The 19,197-nt window shown below is 43.3% G+C and overlaps 1 protein-coding gene across 1 annotated transcript; it reads left to right on the top strand.

The window, feature by feature from the left end:
• Positions 1–951: 951 nt before the first annotated feature.
• LOC126519207 (uncharacterized) lies at positions 952–14,469 on the top strand. The gene is made up of 5 exons (XM_050168824.2): positions 952–1,111; positions 3,791–3,853; positions 4,878–4,931; positions 5,005–5,058; positions 14,220–14,469. Exons 1-5 carry the CDS (start codon positions 1,106–1,108, stop codon positions 14,418–14,420), a joined length of 378 nt encoding a protein of 125 aa, XP_050024781.2. The 5' UTR covers positions 952–1,105; the 3' UTR covers positions 14,421–14,469.
• Positions 14,470–19,197: the final 4,728 nt, after the last annotated feature.

The raw sequence follows: 19,197 nt of genomic DNA, 5'->3' as shown, positions 1-19,197 counted from the left end.
GGCTGGAGATCGGCGATGGCGCGCATGTAATCAAGTAAATTGAACGACAAATTTGGCGGCGGGTATTTTGGACCACATGGACATTTTGACAGGTAGAAATCCGTCACTAGATTGTACAAGAATTCGCCTCAGCTTTCCTTTACAAACATGAGGGGTACTATTCATAACTAAGAAGTAAATGTATTTGCTTGTCATTTTCAGTAAAGGGCTTGGTTGGGCATTGCAAATGATGTCCTCCTTGGCAGACGATTTATCTATAATGACGTATTTCCAGTACACACTGTAGGCATTTCGTTTTAAATGTTCGAAGTAAAAAAAGAAAAACAAATACTCCGTATACGCGAGCGTGAGATGCTTCATACGCGTATTGTAATCATGTGAGTTTCAAAATTCAGGAATACAAGGTCCTTCCATTCGGTGTGATATCTTTCGTGAGAGAACACTGAGATTGTAGGCACTAGGAAATATAGCCGAAACGGGCAATGCATGGCATCTAGTAAACTTTCATACGCTGCCGTGCGGGTACATGTTCACAATCAATGAGATGCTCAGAGTCCAATCTGACCAACCCATCTGACCATTGAAAACAACACGCCCCCGAAGACATCAACTTGATATGAGTCGCTGCTCGCTCTAAAACATCGTCTTTGATTTTTAGAGTGATCAGTGGCGAAGCAGGATGCTGTTGCTTTGAACACTAAAACCTTACGCCGTCTGTACGTGGCGAGCAAAGAAAGAGAGGAAGTATCTACTCTAGCAGGCGTTACAAAAAGGTACGGCACTTCTACGACAAGTTTCAAGGCTTTCTAGATTGAAGCTTGGTTTTATTGAGGGTTTCATACAACCAATGTGCCCGATACAACCTGATACATGCCCTGCGGGACGCTAATATTGGTGCGCGAATCTATATTCTCAAATTCACTCGGACGTATTGATGATTCATTAGTCTTTAATGAAGTTACTTCGGAAATTGTATCGACAGAAATTCGAGCTTGTGTGCTCCTAATCAGGCCTATTTCGCGCATTTCCGTTCTCACAGATTGATCCCAACGAGTTGGATGACCCGGAGGATCTACGAGAGATCTTCGACGCGGCACGGCAGATTATGAAGGTACTGTGGGTACAAATTCTGCACTCACTTTATTCTAAAGACCATCTGACATTTCGAGAATTATTTATTGTATGAACATTCCCAAAGGGTAGGACGGGACGTAACAATATAAAAGAAGGACTTCTTGGCATTGGAGTTACAGATGTTGCATGGAATCATTTTCTCTTTATGTTTTGACACACCTTCAATTCCTCACGGACTACTGGCGGCTGTTTGTTTGTCTTACACCTAGTTTATTTATTTACCAATAATGTATTAATTTAAATGCATACATTACCCAAAGGCGTTAGAGAAGAGAGTGACCAAAGAATGATACGTCTGTCTGAGCATTTAAAATATACAATAACCTTGAGTGGCAGGTTTTAATGGGGAATATTTGAGAATGGTGAGGGCGGATGGGGCAAAGTAGTTGAATTTATTAGCTGTCCTTGGCATGAATGAGTCCAAAAACAAGCTCGTGTTGAAAAAGGGGCGTGAGCTTTCTTCTGGCGATTATTACAAAATGAGCCATAATTTGACTGATTGCAAAAAGGATGGATATTTGGGCTAGTTGTTAACGCATATTATTAAAAACTACGAGCGCTAAAAACACGAAATAAGGAGAGAAAGAAACCCACACCAGAGCGCGCGTAGTGTCTGTTTCTTTCTCTACGTCTTTCGTGTTTTTAGTGCTCCAAGTTTTTATTTTTGACTGATTACGGATCTGAAACAGGGTCTCGAAGAGGGCTAGTTAGTGCACGTTTGTATTACGAATCGCATGCCACAACTAGACCGGAACAAGTCTCCCTCGCTGCTCACCCTTTTCCTGTTTTGTAATGCAACAAGTCAGTTAGTATCTCATTCTACGCCTTTGCATATCTCGCTTCTGCGAGCAATTAAGCTTCAGCTTTGCTTAATTTAGAATTTTTTATCTTGGCTGGAAGTCCTTGTAATACCGTTCCGGAAGCGGGCGCAGGAAGTTATGTGGGTGAGTAATTTTATCGTGCCTATGGTGTTTGCATTGCGAACATGCACAATGAATGTGTCAGTTTATTTTTGGCGAATCCTTCACTCCATGATTCAAGCACCTGTCCAAGTGAAGCTATATGAATACTAATAAAAAAGATCACTATCAGTCAAGTGAAGCCAAGCTTATCTACAACTTGTCCAGAGTACAGTGTTGAAGACCATCCTGGCAAGAACGCTTTCTGAGTAGAGCTTGATGAGTCCAAGGAACCATCACAGGGTAACAGAAGTCGCTAACATAACCTACAAGAATAACTACAGAGTAGTGCTAACTGTGTTTAGTAGAAATAAGCACATAAAATATTCCTGGTATATAGGATGATAATTTTCAAGCCTTATGGAATTTTCTTTAAATCACGTGTGAGTGATAGCGTAATACTTGTCCTTGAGCCGGATTATTCGAAGAAGCCCGCCGGCATTACTAGCACAAGACATTGAAACATATATTTCACTAATTATCAAAATGTTGACTAATTTACTTCCTAATTCAATACATTACGGCACATGTTGCAGGTTACGAATATTAGCGGGTGAGCTTGCAAGACGTATCCACTCGAAATGAATTTCCAGGATGACGCCATTATGGATATATTATTTCCCAAGAATTAAATAAATTAAATTATGCGCTTTTACGTGCCAAGACCACTTTCTGACTATGCGGCGCGCCGTAGTGGAATACTCCGAAAATTTCGACCACCTGGGGTTCTTTAAAGTGCACCTAAATCTAACTAAACGGGTGTTTTCGCATTTCGCCTCCATCGAAATTATTTCCCAAAGTGTGGAATGAAATACATGGGCGTTCCAGTTACTTTAGTGCTTCAATGCATCAAGCAGCGTTATGTTAAAAAAAAGGTAAGTGGAGCAGCAGCACATTTCTAAGGCAAGTGCGATAACGTATATCTCCGAACTGACGCCAGTCTGAAAATTCATTCCAAGTGCATACAAACTGCAAACTCACCGGCTACACTTCGTAAATGGCAATATGTACAATGAAGAGATTAATTCAAAATGGAATGAGTGGATGTTTGGTAATTAATTGAATGTTTGTTTTTATTTATCGTGAAAGTAGTGTCGGCCTTTCTGAATAATCCGGCTCAAGGACTAGAATTATGTTATCTGCAGCAGGCTTTTCTTTTCAAAATTCCACAAATTTACAAATGATCACCCTAAATATGCTGTTCCCTGCACATGGATGCACGCAAATACATTTGCATATTACCATCGCATTCCAGCACGTAAGAATGCACCACGGTTTTTCGTAATTGAACAATTCGCAAGTAAAAGAAATACTAACACCTAAATGAAATCTACCAGATCTATGACAAAAATCGAGCATACGCATCGCCGGACGAAAGGGCTCAGGCTTCCGCGCATGCGGCCTAGACCTCTCTCGAGAAACAATCTTGCCTGCCCTCCCTCGGCCTCAACTTAACGTTACGAACTCCACCACTGTACCATATCATGGTGGGGCCCTCAACGTCGTTGCGTGCAAAGCGACGCAGGCAACTGACAGGAAACATGAGGTACCAAGTGAAAAAGTGTTACGGTCCTTCTTCAGAATTGCCTGTGCTGCTCGGTTTTCTAATGGCGACTGGGCGTGCGTTGACAAGATACACAATGATATTGATACTTTATCCGCTGGGATTTTTTTGTTTGTTTGCTGATGTCCGACAGATGCGGATTGAACAGGCGGAGCTTGCTTCCGAAGAGACCACGAGGCTACACCACAGGACGCAGGTACGCATGCTGTATTACTCCGCATAAGCCATTTCTTCGCTGGTTGAAGCTTTAGTTCGGACCTTCCTTCTTCAAAGTCTTGACGAGCATGTAAATATTCTCATTTGGAAACCGTGCTTCGGCTGAAGTATGCTCTGAGTAAAACGCACAGAAATAACTTCATATCGCGATTCCAGCATATCGCGCAGTTCAAACGTTCATTGTAATGTTTACAGACCTTCGAGAAACAAAAAATACCAAGCCCTTGCCGTGATCTTCTGTGACTCAACGGACTACGACTAGAACCGCGTGCAAAAGCAGTGCAATGCGAACAAGTGAATATTCCCGCGTAGCCCGTGTATACACTCCTCGATTATAGAAACAACGTCGTCGATGACATAGACACCAGGTTTAGCTTATTGAATAAATCCTTGTTCAACGCAGAAATTTATTCTCGGAAGACACTCTCAGTGTTACAGTACTTCAATTGATAAAGCCCTAAGTGCGACCTAAATATTAGGGTTATTATTTCACACGCGCATACCCAGGTCTGAAGTCTTTAAATAGCCTATTCACGGTCCAGCGCTCCATTCACAACGGTTTTCATTTGCAAAGCTGTTTGTCATTGGTACTTTGCGTGGAAGCTTGGGCTTGTTGGTGCAAAAAAGACACGAACAGCAGAGAGCGACAGGCACACAGTGCTGTGCGCGTGTCGCTCCCTCGTGTCCCGGTTTTTCTGTTTCGCGCTGTATCCTTTTTCTAATGTCATTAGTGGTCCGCCTATTGGTAATAATAGGCCCACTATAACCAGTTGCTACCACAAGCAGTCTGCAGCGAAGAAATTATTTGTGAATATGGGCCCAGATGCTCCATGTCGTGGGCAATTTCAGGCGAGAGAGAATCCTACATGTTGTGTGCATCAGTGCTAAGATATTCCGCCACAAAATAGGATGCCCCAACTTATCCAATTCGCGCCGTGAATTGACGCTGCAATTGGATATGTGATAGCAGAGCATTAGAAAATAAAGGTTTCATTTTCTTGCAGGAGGAGGAAGAGGAGTTGGCTGAGCTGAGGCAAAAACTGGCGTCGGCTGAAAAAGTAGGCGAATCGCTGCGGGAATGTACACTAAACTGAAGTACTTTACATTCTCTGTCTCTCTGACATCTTGCAGCATGCCTCGCAGGTGCCCCGTCTAAAGGAGGAGAACAGAGCACTCGGAAAACAGGTGCGTCACATAATGCTGTTATGGTTCTCAGTATAGGTTACATTAGAGTGTATCAGTTTGTCTGTAAAAATATCACCGGTTTTTGAATACTAGCTTACCGGAGACCACGACGGCTGCTGCTGCTGATGATGATGATGACGATGGTGATGATCATGATGATGATTTTATGGCATCCCCTTTGAAATGGGACGCTGGAAAATAATCACCTATTTTGCTTGGTTTAATCAGGTCTTCGATACATGTTTTTTGTCTAGCATTTTCGTATACAACTCCTTAATATTCTTTTTTCTTTCAAGATCTTCCTTTTACCACTAGCTATGACTGTAAGAGATCCGGTTGTATCAATCTCTTCCCTGCTTTTTTCCCCACCAATTTTCTAAACGTCCTTTGCTTATCTCGGCTGCTAATCGGTTGCCACTTCGATCCACTTTAAACCCAATTGCTTCCGGAAAGTGTATGTTACCTACGGTTCTCACTGCGTGAATCCCTTCGCATTGCATTAGGATGTGCCGAGTGGTCTCAGGATTTTGGTTGAAGCACACACGCGTCGTCTCGTTGCGAATATTTGCAACGGTATGTTTTTGTCCCTTGATAGCCGCTCTCAAGCCTCAAATTACAAGGCAGTGCCCTTTTATTTATCGTACAGATTTTGCCTTGTATTTCGTCAAATTTTTGTAAGTCGGCATGGACCTTTTTTGTTTCCATTCGTGGTATCTAATTAACTGTCTCTGTTTCTCTCACTTCCTTTCTGATGACTCCTGGTTGTCTATTCACCGTTTCAATTGTCTTGTGCTTGGTTTCCAACATTCTTGACTTCTTCCTCCATTCTGTGATACGCTTTCAAAGTACAGATACTTGTGCACTCTAGCTTCTCATTTATTTTCGTCCATGTTCCTGAGTCTGTCTTCAAAAGTAGTTTGCTCTGCGTTTCCCTCACTTGAACAGATGCCGAACCCATGTCATTCTGCACTGCCTCATTGTGGTTTTACCCTAGGCTCGCAAAGCAAACGGGCCTACCAATCTTTGGTTAACTTCCAGCCCCGACAAGACACCCGATTTTAAACATAGAATGGGATTCGTGAACGTTAGCGATCCCACGCACCGCCTCATACTTATTGTGTTCCCACAGTACTTTGTGTTTCATTATTGCAGCATTCCGCTTCTCCTTTACTTTCAGAATCTCGGCATGGGTGCATGAGTAAGTCTTTCCTTTGTTTATGTATACGCCGAGGTCACGCTAGTGTCACGTAGTAGCGACGGTGAAGAAAGCAGCAAAACTGTGAGTGACTAAACTAGCTTTTTATTGCGCTAACCTGTGCCCTCAAAAACAGACTACACTCAAAGAACTACGACAGCGGCGAACACACTCGGCGATCGTCAGCTTTTTACATGAGTCATCGAAGGTTCCAGAGTAATCACTGGTGCCCGCATGACTTCAAGAAAGTTCTACATATTTCGCGTCGCACATGCAGTCGGATTGCACAAGCTTAGGTGACAACCGACAGCGGACAGAACCATCGATAACATTGCCGCAACTTTCTATGCATACGGGCGCGTCCCGCGCTGAGGTATATATATATATATATATATATATATATATATATATATATATATATATATATATATATATATATATATATATATATATATATATATATATCCCTATTCCCAACCTGTCTCTGCACGTTCCCTCTGGACTTGCACGTTAGCAGAAAGGTTAGCACTGCAGTTTCTGCAGTACTTTTGAGAGGGTTACGGATAATTACGGCTGTCAAGAGGCTAATGTTGCGACACCCAGGAAGCTCAAGAGGGCATTGTGCAAATGCGACTCGATAGAAAGCTCCAAACGAGTTTCTCGCTTCGACTTTCTTCTCTGCTACGCTTCTGCCAGGTATATAAATGCTCAGAACCACAACCAACCCCACGTGTAAGATAACCATAGCAGCACCAGCAGTACATAAGTCGAAGGAAGAGCCAAAGAAACCTTGGCTTCAAAAATTGTTAGGCGTAGCGTTAAGAGACAGGAAGAGAGTGGTGCGGATCAGAGAGCGAACAGGAATAGCCGATACTCCAGTTCACCTTAAAAGAAAGAAATAGAGCTGGGCAGTTTATACAATGCGTAGGGTAGATAACGTAGGGTAGATTAGAGTTACAGAAGGGAAGGAAAGAGCAGTCGGGGGCGGCTGGAAACCGGGTGAGGGATGAACTTGAAAAATTTGCAGGAGCAAGTTGGAATCAGCTAGCGCAGGACAGGAGTAATTGGAGATCGCAGGGAGAGGCCTTCGTCTTGTAGTGGACATAATAACAGGCTGATGATGAAGATTATTACTTTTAAAGTTAGCAAGTTTCTGTCTTTTCATGGTACGTTACCAAGCATTGCTTATGAAAAACACAGATGGAGGATTAGGAGAAAACACTAGTTTTTTTGCATGCACAGGACTCTTCATACAGTGCAAATGATCCTTGTATCGCCAGTAACGATTGCGTATACCTGAGTGACATAGCATGCTCCAATACGCAGGTAATCATGTTTTATGTGTATATTATGCTCGCTGGAGTGAAAATTACCCGCACTTTGCTTCCAATATTACGTTTATTTGGGCGCAGCCCACGTCTTGAAATGTTCGAAAGTATTCGAAAAATATTAGCATTTACGAATAGTGACTATATTCGATTGGAAGATGGAATCGAATAGTGCACTATACGATTCATTATTCGAAAGTTTCGAGTATTCGCACACTCCCAATTAAGCTTCCGATGCTAGGCACAACAGACACAACACCGTAATATTATTCCGAAAATCACCGAAGTTAGCCCACTTAAAAAAATTAAATTAGATTATGGGGTTTTACGTGCCAAAACCACTTTCTGATTATGAGGCACGCCGTAGTGGGGGAATCCGGAAATTTCGACCACCTGGGGTTCTTTAACGTGCACCTAAATCTAAGTACATGGGTGTTTTCGCATTTCGCTCCCATCGCAATGCGGCCGCCGTGGCCGGGATTCGATTCCTCGACCTCGTGCTTAGCAGCCCAACACCGTAGCCACTAAGGAACCACGGCGGGTTTAGTCCACTTGAGTGGACGGCATGCAAACAAGTGTTAAAAAAGGACATGTGGTAAGAAATTCAAATACACAGCGCCTAAATACGCACACTTGCGTGAAATACGGGACTGCAACTCATATGCCCTCGCTTCTGAGGTGGCAACTTTGTGTAGGTTGAAGATTGTTGTTTAGCAACATCTAATGCTCAATCAAATTTAGTTTTGAGAATTGAGATGCCCGTTTCACTTTTTGTTCAGAGTTGCAACGTTAATGTCGTCCCCGGTATAAAACGAGGCTCTCTTTAAGTTCTTGAAACAAGGTTTGACGAGCGCGAAGAAAACGAGACGAAAGGCGAGGAACACGATGAAGCACAGATGAGCGCTGGCACTACCATATATTTGTTTTGAGCGTCCAAGCGATGCCTACTCCTTAACTTTAACAAAAATATTAAGAAGCCTTAATAATCATACGATCTCTGCGATATTACAACGTTACTTTGGCTAAAGGAATTTACGTAGACTGTTTTATTCCCTTATCAAGCAGTGACACTGACTGTTGACTGATGTATTTTTGCTTCGATTTAACCATTTAGTAAGCCTCTATAATGTCTCTTTGTTTAACTGTGGCTCGCGTTGTTAACTGTCTTTCTAGTACTGGCACCCGTGTCTTTTACGATGCTGACTCATGTGACCGCCTATGTTGCTGCGCGCTGCCAGACGTCACTCGCGTGCTCTGTCGTTGAAACGCCGGCCTGTCGGCCCGATGTAAAAAAAGCGGCAGCTGCGTGAAATCTGGTAAACTACGGGGCGTGTGCTATCGGTAAAACTATTTACACGCATCTTAGATTATCCCACACGCGATTCTTTCTTTGTCACCAAAGGCCATAATTTTGCCAGCTTGGACGGGGCAGAAAACAGCCCGTTTACATTATATCTCCCAACAGCTTTTTTTTACTTTATGGGATATGCGGTGAACGTACGGGATCGCATGTGTTTGGCTACGTTCCAACTCGCTTTGCGGCAGTTCTATCATCCCTTTCACTTTTTGCAAAAGGCTTTCACAAATTATTGTGACAAGGACAGAATGGTAACCAGCACTATATAGACGCATGGTCTGGTTTTGAAACCTAACATGTATTTTATGGTGACATGACTTAACGAGCGCGTCCAGACAACATGTTGTAGCTAGCCCCCTTGTCAAGCCACATAGTGGGAAACCGCCCTTCTCCAAACATTGTATCCATGACGGATAGTTCCTTGTTTTGCGAGGCCTTAGGCAACATTACTTACTATAATGCAGTTTTATGTACTTGTATTTTTGTAACAACATCTTTTCTTTTCCCTACTCATTGTATTCCTAGCGAATTATTTGTCAAATTGTACTTTTTTATGTTGTATTGTTTTTCTCATGTAATTGCTGATATTACCTCTAACCCACTCCCCTATGTAATGCCTTTCAGGCCTTGATGGTGTAATAAATAAAATAAATGAAAGGAAGCTAACGTAGAGTGGGCCCTGTCGAAAGGAAGAAGGCTCTTCGTTCTGGGGTTATACATTTAACATACATGCGGCGCTGTGGAATCAAATGGCAAGCCTAAGAATTGAATTTTCAATCTCAGAACATTTGTGAAAGCATTTCCCATAAAGCGAAAAGAAAGAAACAATTGCCGCGAAGCCAGTTGGAACGTAAAAAGAACGCACGTGATCCGGTATCTTCACCACATCTCCCATAAAGTAAAATATGTTGCTGGGAGATATAACGTAAGCGTGTTGTTTTCTGCCCCGTGCAAGCTTGCGAAATTATGCTTTTTGATGAATAAAAAATAAGCACGAATGCGTTGCTCTAAGAGGCCTGTAGATCGTTTCACCGAGTGCACACGTGACGTGTTTTACCAGATTCCACGCAGCTGCGACCTTTCTTATATCGGGCAGACAAGCCGGTGTTTCAAAGACAGAGCACGCGAGTACGGTGTGGCAGTGCGCACCAATATAGGTGGTCACATGGGTGACCATTGTAACAAATGTGAGTGTAAGGCAGTAGAAAAAAAAAAGTTTCTGAAGCGTGCCGCAGACAAAACAGAGAGAGAGAGATTATAGAGGCTTGCTACATAACTAAAGGAAAGCGAAATTGCATCAGTGTGTCGTCACTATCACTGATTGATACAGTGATACAATTTTTAGATGATTTCCTCTAGCCCTTGTAACGTTGCAACATTGCAGAGATTGTATGACTAAAGTTTCCTTAGGTATTTGTTACAGTTGTGGTATATACTGCTTGGACGCCGAAAATGAACGGTTGGAAGTCAGCGCTCGTCTCTGTCTCTTCGTGTTCCTCGTCTGTCGTCTCGTTTTCTTCGCGCAGGTCAACGTTTGCTTCAAGATAATGAACCAACTTACTCGCACCACATTCCTGCTAACTCTGTTTGCGGAGTTGCTGGGGTTTCTATCGCCGCGTTTACACCGTTGTAACTTCCATTGCGCAACTTCTTTTGTGAAGTCAGACGGATTTTCATGCTGCGGTGATGACACTGCATAAAAGAGAAGTGTGAAAGCAAGGAATGTGGAGAAGTGGGAAACGTTGGGAAAGCGGAGAGGTCATGTCGTGGAGAGGAGATGCAGGACGGCACCCAGAGTCGATGCGCAGGGAACACCATCAAACGATCTCCCTGAAATACAACGCTCCCGACGTAGCTTGTCGTGCAGCATTACTCACGGCTGCAGACGTGTCAGAGTGTTGAAGCCTGGCCATGCTCTGCTACGCTCTACAAAAGCGAGACGGGAAACACTACGTAGTACGTGAAGTTGCTTTATTCAAAAGGCGAAATTCAGAGCTTTGAATAATTCGATAATAATTTAACATAATTTCGGAACAAATTTGTTTAGTGATGTTTCCCGTTTCTGAAGGATTGCCAGAAATAACTGCAACGTGGCTTTCATTTTTAATGCAAAGGGTGTACGGAAACCATTATGCATCTTCTTAATAAGAAGCCTTTTTGATTTTACGTGTTTCATGTCTAATTTTACATGTATTTCCGACCAAGTCTCTTGAGTCACCTGTCCGTGAACTTTTCTGAAGAATGTAACTGATAACCTTTTTGATTGACAGACATGGCTCAAGTTAGTAATCCCGCCCATTATGCAGTGCACCCTAGGAAGGAATTAAAGTGATGTGATGTGAGTCAATTGAAATGAACCACACTTTTCATGTGGGAATGCTAGAGCTAAAGCTATCTCAAACGATGATTGAGGAACAGAATATTTCGGCACGTACTTCAAGCTATGCTAAATAGGTGCAGCCGGAGTGTATTCTGGGCTTTTGTAGCCATGCCGGCCTGCTTTGCTCGAGGATGCATGCAGTATGACGTCTTTGCCTGTCATAATACTGTGATTCATTGTACACCACCGTTATTGGTAATCGAATAATATGACTCAATATACCCTTAGGCCTAACTCTGTGTTCCGCTACATTTTTTTTCAATTGGCCTACGCTATTATGGCTCTCTCAAAGAGAAGTCGGTGATTAGAAATATTTTGGGGTATCTATAACCAATAACGTCGCCTGGTCTAAGCATGCCGATGACATTTGGGCCTCCGACATATGAAAACTCGACATTTTTTAAGATAAAAGTTTCAATAGGTGCCTCCTCATCTTGTTTCGGTGGCTTGGCGGCTGTGCGCATAGTACTGTAAGCATAAAGTGAGGCAGCGCATTTCCTGCCGCTGTAGCTGCATGGGAAATGCGTCGAATGCAAAGTCGTCTCTACAATGAGACATTTTATTTATTTATTTATTTATTTATTTATTTATTTATTTATTTATTTATTTATTTATTTGGACGTACTGCGGCGCTAAAAGGGTTATCGCAGGAGTAGGGTACAGGAATCATCAAACAAACAGAACACAAGATGAAATACAGACAATGTACTAAATGGGAAGAAAAAAATGCATGATCTTAAGAAGCCCAAGGTAAACAACCGTGCATTGCACCGACTAATTCGTTAACTGGCAAGTTTAGAATGTCAGGGGGCAACCGGTTCCAGATATCGATGCGTTGGGGTAACAAACTACACTTCAGTTTGTCAGTCCTGGCATACAGCGGCATAATATTTAGAGGGTGAACATTTCTTGGATTAGACGCTGTAGCAACTTTCAGATGTTTAAAGGACGAGCAACGTTCAGAGGTAATATATATATATATATATATATATATATATATATATATATATATATATATATATATATATATATATATATATATATATATATATATATATATATATATATATATATATATATATATACATGTGTGTGTGTGTGTGTGTGTGTGTGTGTGTGTGTGTGTGTGTGTGTGTGTGTGTGTGTGTGTGTGTGTGTGTGTGTGTGTGTGTGTGTGTGTGTGTGTGTGTGTGTGTGTGTGTGTGTGTGTGTGTGTGTGTGTGAAATGTGCCTGATCGGTGCGAGGTTAAATATCACGTGACGAAAGAATGGAAAGCTAGGCGCCGATGTTGTCGAACGAGTGAAAACGGTTAGTTGGGTAACTTTTGCGTGCGTTGTTAGTACCTGTATATATCTGAACGGATGCTTATGAGTTCAGGGACAGCCTGGTAACGATAAAAAGAAGGAACAAATTGGACTGCTTTATTTCGTACCGAATCAGGCATGTTATTGATATATATGCGGTGAGTGTTCCGTACGATATAACTATACTTCAGGGATAGGCCGATCACTATGGTGTAATCCTTATGCCTTGTGCTTTTCATTTTCAATTCAGTCTTTATTTTTCTCTTGGACAGAGAAAAATAAACACTGGATCGATGAAAAATGGATCGCCGCCAGCATTTTTCTAACGCCTGTTTCTTAAAGCTCTGTTAGTAGAGTAGTTAATGTGTTTAGTCGTCTGTCATGATCAAGCAAGGCCGATAACTGGGTAGTTTATTGAATCGGCAGAGTTAAGCCAAGACAGCGTTCTGCCTCGCAGTGCTGGCGTAAGTGCTGCTCGCTCGCAGACTATAAACGCACTAGTGTTCCAGCTGAATCGCTGTGCGCATGCATCGGTCTGCTCGCAATTGGCAGTAAATATCAAGCTAACGTTATCTGGCATTTCACTGGGCGCTGACCGACGCTTACGTTTTCCCGTCAGTCTCCACGACTGCACCATCCAGATGCAACAACTGCAACGTCGCTGGCGGCGCTCGGAGCGCCAGCGTTGTGAGACGCCTGGTAACAGCTAGGGTGCTGTTCCATCCGCACAGCGGCAGTTGCACTGCGAGCTGTACGGCGCCAACACGTTGCAGCTGAACAGTGTCCGCGGAGTGAAATGGACGGCCGAGGGAGAGCGCAACGCCACACGTTGCTATGGCTGTCCTTCGTTGCGAAAATATCAATTTTCTTTTCAAGGAAATAGCTTTATTTGCCTCGTTTTCCCATCCTTCTTTTTCCCGATGCATGGCTGGCGGTCGGTGACCGCACTTTACAAAACTGTCCATGTAAAGAACGTGCGCTCTGCCGCAGACGAATCACCGAGTTGAAGGGGCGCGTTGGGCGCCGAAAGAAGGCCAACTAGCGTCGAACCGGCCCTTTCAGAGGCGCGCGCGTGTTGCGCGCTAGCTTCTGGGGCTTCTGAAAGTTTAGACGCTCCGCTAGGGCTGTCGCGGAGAACGGCCATGTCGCGGAGAACGGTAATCTAAGGGGAGCGAGTCCTTCTGCACGGCTCTCCCTCCATGACCGGTGCGAGAGAGGGACGCGCCTAGAGAGGAGGATGGCAGTAGCCGTTCGTGCCGATGCTAGCGCCGGTGTATAGGACAACACACGTATCACGAATTCGCCTACGTGTAAAGCCGTTTATACAATCGCTACAAATGTGCTGGTTAACGGCTCTCTCGTTTACTGAATGACGTAATGAAACAACGAGCGCAGGCTAAATATCCTCACTGCAACTAACACACGGCATCAAGCACACCCGTCGTTCATAAAGCGAATAGCTTTCTAGAAGCGTTCGGCTACTCGCTCACATTGCTAATCATTGCCGGTGGTTTCCGCACGATTTCGTTTTGTGGGTGCCCGTTGGCCCATGTCTCGTTTTGTTCTTGTTTTCTTATCGGTTCCCATCGGTTGCAGGTGTCGCAGCTGGAGAACGAGCTGGACGAGTTGTCGAACCAGCTTCACCGGTCGCAGCAGGAAACCGACCGGCAGTTGAGCGCCAAGCTACGTGACAAGAACGCACACGTGGCACAACTGCTAGCAGACTTACAGGCGAGCTTGCATGTTCCTAAAAGTTTAAACGAGGCACAGTGTGAGTGCCCTAAATGTATTATTTAGGAACAAGTAAAAATTTTTTGCTTGCACGAAAGGAGTGCAATGCGCAGGACTCGATGCGTACACTTCCTGCGTTTTTGTTGATATTTTGCTACCTACACCTTGCGACGAATCCAACGAATAAAAAAGAAATATCCAACATATTGTAATCTAAGGGGAGCGAGTGCTCAGTAATGCGGTTAATAAAATGCTTTACAGGTAACTGTACTGGGTATAATTTTGCATATTTTCGTCCTACGGAATTTGTAATATCATAGAATGTTTATCTTTATCCACTACAAACGTAACAAATTTATTGTCGTTGAGTTTGTATCTTTATGCAATTCATAGCCCGCAATCTATGCCGAAATGCAAACTCCATACAAGATGGATGCACGGCGTGAGACGTGAGACCTCTAACACGTGACGGGCTTCCGACATTTCACATACACACACACGTTTTTCCACATTGACGCTGCTAATGTTAGCACAATTATAATACGTTATGCATAAATAATCATTCCATTAAAATATAAATATGCTTTCAAGACGCTTGTCAGCCGATATTGTATGTTGAAGTTCTATATAAGAATTATAGTTTATTACTTTTTTGTTACGCAGAACAAGGTGCGCACAGTGAATCGGCATGCAAGGGTCATATGCGTCACTCTGCGGTTGCTGTGATGTAAGCTTTGTGCATTGTTTACCCCCACATGTATCCGCCGACAACAAGCAGCGACGCCAAAAGCGATAATGTAGGCAAAGATAGAAAAGTTCGCTTTAATAGACAGAGCAGAAAAGTAGGCAGATTAACCTCATTCACGTTTGCGGTTTGAAAGGGCTGTCACTTGGGCTGGTTGGTTGGTTGGCTCGTCGCACATTCTTAGCTTTCTTGCTGTGGTTCATGCTTGTTTACCCCGCAAGAGAAAAAAGTGATAAACATATTAATAAAATTCAAGTACTGTAAGCATGGTGCGCGCCGACGGACATGCCACCGTCGGCGGCCATATTAGTGCACTGTGGAAATGAGGTAGCCTTCCGCCGCTGTTTTCTGCATCGCTGCTTGTGCTTCTCTGATCGACTCACGTTTTCGGAGCGAAATAAGTGACGCCCGTCGCATTCATATGTGCATTAATCAAAGCTTCAAGGCAAGTTGAAGAACAATGGTTGCGTGTTGGGCTGCTCAAGGGGTCGCAAAAGCTTGCCGGCGGTATTATCAGCATTATATCACTCTCGCAAGACCTCATCAGCGGGAACATCTGCAGCAATGGATCGCCGCCGTTCGGTGGCAAATTACTTGTTATCACGCCTTTTATTTTGCGTCAACTCAGTGTTCGTTGAATTCGATCATGTTTACACGGGTAAGGGATGAAATAAATCACGGCCTGCCGGTTTTAGTTCATTTTTTTCAACAATCCAGCACGCAGGTTAAAGGCTTTTCGTTTAGGTTCTGAATACCACTGGGTGCGTCTGCCGTTTTCCGCTTTTTCACCGTGTTGCTCTTACTGGGATGCACGGCTTGTAGAAGGGCATCGTGTTGTGTGTTGAAGATGCTGAGGCTTGCGAGTACTGGTTTTGTTGGTTTCACGCGGCCCGTTAAATCGTCTTACCAGCCGTCACGCGGTTATATTTCTTCGATCTATTTTGTGCGCGGCTTCACATATCTTATGTTGTTGGCAATTGCTTTATGCAACATTGTTGTTGATTTTTTTAGTGTCAAGTTTTCGCCTTGCTTCACTTGTGCAGGCTTAAATCACGCTGGGTTCTATCGGAATGAAATGTGTTGGTAATTTATTGAATTACTCTTGAGAATTTTGCTGACAAGTAATGAAAATTAACTTATTACATTTCGCTGTAGAATCACTGAGCCCTTTCAATTGTATGAGTTGTTTTATCATCGCGCGTAATAGAGGCAATAATGTTCTCATCATTAGTAATCTGATGCAATATTCTTTCTGTATTGTTTTGCCTTTCTTTCTTGCTTTCCTGCTAATTTTCGATGTGGTACACATACAGGGTGTTTTTTAAGACAATACAGATTTTTTAAATTAAACAATGGCATGGCCGTGCAACACCTGCCGTCTTCGCAAGCGAGCTCGACGGTGAAGCGGAAATACCTTGCCACTGCTTAAGTCACACTGAAAAGACTAATTGCCAAAAAAAAGTAAATGTTCTATTATTAATCAGAGGGCAGTTTTTTATGTCGAATACACGTAGGGCGTCACAATTGATGACGTACATATTTTTCAGAAATGAAAGGTGATAGAAACTAAAAGCCAAATGCGGTCAACAACGAAACTGAGCGTGGCCCGCTGCGCATTAGACGGCCACGCCCCGTAAGTAAGTGTGGGCCGCAGTTTGAGTGACAGCATGCCGCCTGACACGACACACAAGTGACACATGCTTGCTAGGAAAAGCGTACCGTATCGGTAGGTGCCGCGACTGGCCGACAATTTCAGTTTCAAACTTATTCACGCTTTTCCTCAGAGGGCGCTTTCGTCTAATGGTGAGGATGGAGAGGGCGCTAGAAGGAAGTAATATCGGGTTTAATCTCTCATACAAACAGGCGGGTACAGTAATGGAGCAGCAACTCCCAGGTTTATTTTATGCGGACGACATTGTGTTGCTAGCTAACAAGCAAAGTGATTTGCAACGTCTGGCTAATATATGTGGACAGGAAGGCAACAATTTAGGTTTGAAATTTAGTGTTAGAAAATCAGATGTTATGGTATTCAATGAAAACAGTGAACAGACAGTGGAGATACAGGGCCAAGAAATACCTCGGGTAACAGAATATAAATACATTGGTATATGTATAAACGAAGGCAATGGATATATGGAAACACAGGAAAAAACCATAACAGTAAAGGGGAAGAGAAATGCAGCCATAATGAAGCACAGAGCGCTATGGGGATACAATAGGTACGAGGTCCTCCGAGGTATGTGGAACTGTGTAATGGCTCCAGGACTTACTTTTGGAAACGCGGTTGTTTGCTATAAATCAGGGGTACAATCAGGACTCGACGAGAACCAAAGGTCAGTGGGTCGCCTTGCATTGGGCGCTCACGGGAAGACTACAAATGAAGCTGTGCAGGGGGATATGGGCTGGACTTGTTTTGAAGTGAGGGAAGTTCGCAGTAAAATTCAGTATGAAGAACAGCTGAGGAAGAAAGTAAATGGGCTGGGAGAGTATTCAGGTATCTGTACAGGGAAAACATTGATTCACAGTGGAGGAAAAGAACTAGGAAGCTTACCAGCAAGTATGCGGCCTGTAGGGTGGACAACACAGCAACGAAGAAGGTCAAGCGGAAAGTCAGAGAGGCTGAATTAATCTCATGGGTGGCTGCAATGGAAAAGAAACCTGCCATGAGTAAATATATAAGAGTAAAAAACGAAATCAGGAAAGAAACCGCTTATGATAACTCAAAGGGAAGCTCATTACTTTTCGAAGCGAGATCGGGATGCCTTAGAACACGCACGTATAAAGCGAGATATAAGAAGGAAGAAGAAGCATGTGCTTGCTGTGGTAAAGCTAGGGAAACTACGGAGCATGTTTTACTAGAATGTGAAGACGTCTACCCAGCGGTCCATTTAGGCACCACTGGCCTCCTTGAAGCCCATGGGTTCAGAGGCAGCAGTGATAAAGCAACCATGTCCGCAATAGACATTAGTAAGAGGCGACTGGAGGATCGGTGGAAGAAAAGTAGGGAAACGACAAAAGATGGAGACGTACAAAAGCACAGTTCGCAATAGGTGATCAGAAAATTTGGGCGTGGTAGTTCATAGTGTTCTTTTTTCTTTTTTCATTGTTTAACCTAGGTAGGATATTAGGCAGTATAGTAGCAAGAGCTTGGTGGCGCAACCCACCGCCCCGTTCCAAAGGGGACGCTCATAATATCCATCCATCCATTCATCCATAGCGGGGTGGAATTTCCAGCGCTCCTGCGGCGGTTGGTTTCGATGGTGCCTTCATTTAGCGAAAAAATTCGATGGAACATATCTCCAATGAGATGCGATTTTCAAGATAATGAAAATAAAATGAGGGTGCATTAAATTGGCGCTGCCTTCAAATCCGCTATTTACACAACTGGTCCTACAGCTCAAGAAACGTTCCTCAATAAATTTTAGTTAGTTCGTTCTTTTTTTGGAATAAGTGAAGAAGCGGCACAGTATTACCGCCTCGACGTAAAGCTTGTAAGCGATTACGACAGGTATCTCACTCTAAGAGGTTTTTTGATAAAAAATATCCTTATTGTCCAGAGGGACATCCTGTATCAGCACGTGTAAACAAATAAAGTGGGCTCGTTAGTCAGCGCCCGTGTGTACCTGGCGTATTCCTTTTGTACACGTTTTGCGTGATGGCTTACCGTTCTCCCAGTATACGTTTCCTTTTCAAGACTGGCGCAACTTGCTGCACGCCTGGTTACACACTAAATTAGCTTCTCCAACAACGGCGATACCTTCCAATCTTCCTGCGTTCGCCGTGTAGTCTGAGAGTAAAATTCCCAGGGTGTTTTATTACGTGGCACCCTGCCATTACCTAATTTCGTTTGTTAATAGCGATAACTTATTAGAGACCTAGTTGGTCTCCTATATTCAATCGTAATTCCACTTGCATTTTGCGTAACCTAATTATTTGGTTCGTTTACAGTTTTTTGCTTTCTTGTGACATTGTAAGCTTCATTGCTACAATCGGTTAAGAAACATTAACGCATTGCTTGTGTATAAACAGCGATTCCTTATATTTAAATGATAAGTCCGACCGCCAAGTGTATTGTATATGTCTGTCAATATTTTTTTT

The sequence above is a fragment of the Dermacentor andersoni genome, chromosome 10 (assembly GCF_023375885.2).
Source record: "Dermacentor andersoni chromosome 10, qqDerAnde1_hic_scaffold, whole genome shotgun sequence".
Classification (NCBI taxonomy): Eukaryota; Metazoa; Arthropoda; class Arachnida; order Ixodida; family Ixodidae; genus Dermacentor; species Dermacentor andersoni.
This window is presented reverse-complemented; position numbering and strand designations above follow the sequence as displayed.

What these genes read in the sequence shown, in the direction of transcription:
- LOC126519207 (XM_050168824.2), top strand. An exon ending in GGCTACACCACAGGACGCAG is followed by an intron (nt 3,854 to 4,877) that starts GTACGCATGCTG and finishes ATTTTCTTGCAG; the next exon opens with GAGGAGGAAGAGGAGTTGGC. An exon ending in AACTGGCGTCGGCTGAAAAA is followed by an intron (nt 4,932 to 5,004) that starts GTAGGCGAATCG and finishes GACATCTTGCAG; the next exon opens with CATGCCTCGCAGGTGCCCCG.